At 34.9% G+C, this 6,271-nt stretch overlaps 1 protein-coding gene across 3 annotated transcripts in view; it reads left to right on the top strand.

The window, feature by feature from the left end:
* The window catches only part of LOC124416573 (ubiquitin carboxyl-terminal hydrolase 36), a 40,150-nt gene that overhangs the window by 741 nt on the left and 33,138 nt on the right, over positions 1–6,271 (top strand). For all 3 annotated transcript variants that reach the window (XM_046897767.1, XM_046897769.1, XM_046897768.1), the window contains exon 2: positions 3,543–4,099. In XM_046897767.1, coding sequence (XP_046753723.1) covers positions 3,589–4,099 — 511 coding nt within the window. In that variant the 5' untranslated portion in view covers positions 3,543–3,588. The remainder of the gene's footprint in view (positions 1–3,542; positions 4,100–6,271) is intronic.

Genomic DNA, 6,271 nt, shown 5'->3' with positions numbered 1-6,271 from the left:
TTTGTGTCTCTCCTTAATCCTGTGAATTTCGTTGCCAAATCACAGTTATAAACTTACATTTTATCGTTGAGAATTAATTATGAAAGTGCTCTAAGCATGGAGTCACGTGACGGATTTAAATGTATTTATGAGATTCGATTCCATTCGGTCGTAAAACATTCGTTCGATTTTTGATTTTTTATGATCGTATGATTGTTCAGATATTAGGGAGTGGGCTCTGGTCAGCCAGACCTGATAAATTATCATATGAATTAATAAACGAATAATTTTCAAAATATAACCTCAAAGCAAAATAACTAGATTAAAAATCTGTATGATATTTATTCAGCACTAGCTGGCCGTAGTGTACTCTACACAATGGCATGATAATATTACATGAAATAACAAATCGATTACAAATTTTGAGTACGTATTAGACGCAGTCTTGTTAATACTCTTAAGGTGCTGACAAAGTCGCGTTGTACACCTCGAAAACGTGGCGAGCCAAAACTCCAATATTGCTCAAGCGATTAGAATGAAACTTGGGCCATCGATGCCTCAATTTGGTAAAAAGTGGAGCAACTTTTTACTTTTTGAAAATTTGGAAAAAAATTTACAGATCGGTTATCATTTACTGAAATTGAGAATCTTTCCACAGTTACGCTAAAAGGATCGAACTATCCGGTATGATGCCACTCAGCGTTGATGAAACACACACCTCGAGCCCAGTCCCATTAGATTTGATGGTAAAATAACAAAGTGACAGCTGATCTGGTTTTACAATATACTGAATTACAAAGAACATTGACATCTTATTTTGGTGACATTTTTTATCGGATAGTTTGATCCTTTTAGTGCAACTGAAAAATTTTACAATTTTGGTAAGTGGTAACCGATCTGTAAATTTTTTTCAAAATTTTCGAAAATTCTAAAGTCGCTCCACTTTGTGTCAAAATAAGGCATCGATTACCCAATATTCATCCTGATTGTTTGAGCGGTAATGGAGTTTTGGTTCGCCGCGTTTTTGAGGTGTACAACGCACCTTGAGGTGGTGCATGAGTTCAGACGGGATTCAGAAGAGCTAGCTTTACTTTTAAGATGTGGGTCTCATTGTATTTTCCTCTTGCATATATTTTGTTCATTTAGTATAATGGAAGAGTGCTCTGCCCCAAGAATGGTAAACGTCTGTGAATAATTACTTTCTTTGAAACTCTGTTTAATGAATTGACCCATTTTTAGACCAAAGCGCTCTACCGTTGAATCAAATGAACCCGTATGTTGAAGTAAATTTCATCGTACCCATATTTGAGGTGTGAAGCTAGCCCTTATAAATCCCGATTGAACCTATGCACTACCTTAAATCAGTACTGTGCTTAAAACACGGAAAAATCAGTTGACAAATAACTTGTTACCGTGTGTATTGAGTTTTACTTTGAATTGTCTTTTCTCAACCCTTAGGTTTTAAATCCGGCGAGCAGGGAAAATAATTCTTTATTTATTTTTTTTAATACAAGAACATAAGCAATAACCCCATTAGATCGTAGAATAATAATACAGGTAACACAAATACAACAGTGTAGAATTAATGAAGGCGAAATGGCCCGAATAACAATCAAGGAAAATTATGACACGCTTAATATAAGCCTGCATTAACTATAAATGAGCAACGTTGCAAGTGGTTTCAAAGACAGATATAATGCAGCTGAATAATTTTAGGCATTTAGAGTTTATGTTTACCAAAACACCAAGTCCTTCTATGACTGGCCTATGGGCAAGATTAGGATGGAATATTGGTATGGAAAAATGTTAGTAGTTACCTTTAAAAATTATGCTCGAGACACAGGAATTGAATTTAGCAATTAGCTCAATATAGTCCATTAAATGATTGAAAATTTTGAAAAGCAAGAAAGCATCTGAGTATTTTATACAGGATTTAAGGGTGCATATATCAGCTAACTTAGGTACCTCGTAATCGTCGTCTAGGACAGACGTCGGCTTCCATAATCTAACTCCAGAATTTGTGCTCAACACACCAATTATTGGACGCATATTTTAGTAGTTGACGAACTAAGGTGAAACGAGTGTCTTAACCCTTTCGCTACGATCGTCGCCTATAGACGACATCAGGGTGATATCACCTGACCATGAGACCCGCGATGTTTTTATTTTTACGCATACTGCACATCGATCACACTTGTCTCATTTTATGGTCTGTTTACTTTTGTTTTGAACAAGCGAAATATATACATGCATTTTTGTGGAGTAATCGGAGAAGTAATTACGCTCCAGTCTCCTTCAAGCTGTCTGTGGCTAATATTTTTTCAAATACATTTTTATTGATAATAATTGCAAAATCTTCCAATTATTGTTGTATAAAACTTAAAGAATCGTACGATCAGGAGAATGACAAGGCTGCGCCGAAAGATATAAGTCCGAACACCAGTTTACCTAAGCGCGATATGCACACTTTTCAGCGCAGTGCTCCATTCAGTGCGGCTACTCCGGCGGCGCGGTGGCCCGTTCAGCAGTGTCACTCTGACGGAGCACATTGCCGTAGCGAAAGGGTTAATGATGTTCAATTGCTTCAAATCTTTGTTCTTCAACTGATGAAGTATAACTTCTTCGGAGACCTATTTTTAAGGAGGGACTACAGTGAAATTTTAATAATATCGAGTTTTTTATTTTTGAAACGACTAAAAAAGATGTGATCAAAAATTCCTCCCATCAAAACTTAGATTATGATAGTATCTGTCCTAAAAAAAAAGTTCCTTGCGCTTAAACTTTCATCGCAGGAGATTGAAATTTTTTCTTGGGACACATATTACCATAATCTAGATTTTGTCAGAAGGAATTTTTGATTATATCTTTTTCAGTCATTTGAAAAACAAAACACCATTGAAATTTCACCAAAGTCCCCCTTTAACAAATTGCGCATGAGCCTCAAAATTTAAGCGACTGTCAAGAGTGATACCAAAATATGTGATAGCAGTAAGATGGGTTAGTGGCGAGTCATTGAGAACATAGTTAATATCCAATCCGTTTGATCTTCAAAAAGATACGAACAAGCACTTATTAACGTTAAAACTCGGACCATTAGACTGGTGCAAACAATGAACAGTGGTGATGCGGCTCTGAAGTCAAGACACATCTTACGTACCAACAGGTTCATACATTTTAAGGTTGTCAGCAAATAGTAAAATCTTGGACTGGGATATACAGTTCAAGATAGGAACCTGGAAGCACATGTTTCTCAACCACATAAGACCTGATTCAACTCAGTAATGTGCCTGCAAATTCATAAATATTAAGTTTTCTCAGGATTTTATTCAGTGATATTGTCAAATATTGATTAGTCATATGTCTTCCTCTGAGATCCTTAATTCCACACTATGAATTTTTTGTTCAGTATTCAATTTTTCTCTTATAACAGATATTAAGAAATTTTTTGCCACAGGCTTAGCAATTTCGTCAATTCTTAGAGTAAAAAAAATCTCAAAATGCGAATTTTTAATATTTTTTTCAACATGATGCTGATGTAACCAGTTCTATTCCTTATTTGACAGACTGAAGAAACTAATTGAACCAAAGGGGTAGCAAGGTGACGCAGTGATGCCTGCAGTCAGTGTGTGCGATCCAGTAGCGGCTGCACTCCGTCATTCCCTGGAGTCTAGCCATTCTAAATCGAGCGACGATCTGTCGGCTACAGTTGGGGCAAATGCATCGCGGATCCTCGAGTCACAGATAGAATACGAAGAGGTCGCCAGTTATCAAACAACAGTCTTGGAGCAGCTCAAAGCGAAATATATAGTCTTGAGTTTGCCACAGCAGAAGCTTGATCCATCGCAGTCTGGCCAAAACGAAGACAATTCATTCAATAACTCGTCGAAAAAAGGAGAGGACAAGATAATGGGACCCAGTTTGCCAGAGCCAGCAGTGACACTCTATCCTGCACAAAAAATCATTCTTGGCTGGAAGGGCACCTTGCCAGTTGGAGCTGGAATGTACAATGTTGGTAATACTTGCTACCTCAACAGCACACTGCAAGCGCTGTTCCATGTACCTGCACTTGTGAATTGGCTATTGGCAGATCAACATCACATGTCGAAATGTGAACAGAATAGTGAGTATTGTTTTTCCTATCTGTGTGTATGTTCGAACCATGCTATATAACAGGGCTGGTGGAAATTGAAAAACATACCAATTCTGAGTATTGATTTTTCAATTATTTCTTCCAGCTTATGGAAGTATATATGAAAATATTTATAAAAAACTACAAAATTTTCTGAAAAATGAAATGTTGGTAAATGTTGAAGTCACTGTACAAAGACTGCAAATTGAAAAGCTTCACTTATTTCATGAATTGAATCTATCCAGAAAGAGCTCCACCGTTCTTATTACGATAAATTATCATGGTACTGGACATATATTAGTGATGATATCGATGAGGCTGAAACTAGCATCCAGAATTAGCAGTCAAAAGTTTTAATGTTCATTCCAATAAAGTAATGAAGTCCGAAAATCACAATTTTGTGAAATACCTTGAACCCCCAATACTTTTAAATAGAATTATGAGTATAAAACTGAACTGCATTTTTCTATTTCCAGAAAGTTTAACATGTTCGGCCTGCTAATTCAAGGTGCTAGCTTTAGCGTTGTATGATATTATGTAATAGCCAGTATCAATATAGTAAAATTTTCCATAGAAATAATATACATTCCTCGTATGTAATACAGCGTTGCACATCGGTCTGAATACATTTTATCTGATCGTGATATATTTGAAGCCTTGTCAAAATAATTTTCCTTTTTTTTTTTTATTCATTCCCATAGGCAACTAATCTTCTAGTAATATATTAGTAAGGCGTGTAGATGGTAATAAACAAGTAATTGAAACTAAATGGACTAGTCTATTTCAAAGTTACCAGTACAGAAAGACTTTTTCATTGCAAGCTTAACCTTTTAATGGCGGGAGTGGTGGATATATCGACCAACCAGGGAACACATAATGTTTGATGTTTTTTGAGGGAAAATTTTATGCATTGAATATGGGAAAATGGTGTGAAAATTCCTGGAAACATCCTTGTCATTGCAAATCGCTATTCCAAGGTCAATTTTTTTTTTTTGTCCTTGCGGCCTGAAAGTTGGCATATCTACCTTTTTACATGGGTATATCAAATTTGAGGCCAAAAAGGCACGAAAGAAATTTTGAAAATTCTGTACCGGAACCTAAGAACTTGTATTAATCCAATTATTCAGAATATCAGTTGATTCGTCTTTTGGTAAACTATGAAAGCATATCTTCTATATAATACTTCGTTTATTTGCCGCCAAAAGTTTTCTGGTGTTGATGAATGAAAAAAATCGAAAAACATCGTGAAAGCTCCTCTCAGTAGGTGTAATCACCTGTGAAAATTTCGATGAAATGCGTCATCAAGTTTTCCATCAAATTCTCTACTCCTTACAAATTATGTCTCATGCATTAATTGGAGTTGATTCTTTAGACTTGAAAATTCGCATACTTATAGGCCGTGAAAAGCAGAAATTTGCTGTTTTAGGGTTCTATGATTGGAAATGCCTTTAAGCTATTCATGTTGTTGCTAGTCTTTCAGAAAGAAAATAAATAAAGAAATGTGCAGTTTGATCGATACAGGAAAAACTATGTGAAAGAGATATTACACTTGTAAGAAGTAGACGATGAATTTAACTTGTTTATATTTGGAACGTTACGAACTACATACACTGATATAACAATAATACTAACAAGATGTTTGTAGGTTAGGGTGAACCAATGAAAAACTAACCTATCGAATTTATGGTCATAAAAAAGCCTATTTACTAAGAAAAAAATTCTCCCGTTGGGGAAAATTTTTAACTCAATTTAAAAAAAATTTATTCCATTAAAAATGCTGTAATTTTTGTGTTGTGATAAACTAGATTCGTCAAAGGAGTAAAGTTTTAATTTATTTATTGTTTTTTTTGTTGCTTTTTTAAACAATTATGTTCTTTTTAATTGTTAATAAAAGTTAGTTTGTTACAATTAAGATATTGCTGGCGTTGTGATTGCACTACTTGCAAAATAAATTGTTTTTGTTCCTTATTTTTCGTTAAAGTTCGATTATAATTTTGTATTAACAACAATATTAACGAAAAAATTTCAAACACCACTGTAACAACATTTTCGTGAAATTTATGGTATCTTACAGAACAACTTGCAGCAATATCGTTTTTTGATTCTAGTGTAAGTTTAGAAATTAAATTAAAATTGATCGACGCTACAAAAAAAGACGAGGAC

Source organism: Diprion similis, chromosome 2 (assembly GCF_021155765.1).
Source record: "Diprion similis isolate iyDipSimi1 chromosome 2, iyDipSimi1.1, whole genome shotgun sequence".
Lineage (NCBI taxonomy): Eukaryota > Metazoa > Arthropoda > Insecta > Hymenoptera > Diprionidae > Diprion > Diprion similis.
Note: the sequence above shows the minus strand (reverse complement) of the source record. Positions and strands in the feature narration are given on the sequence as shown.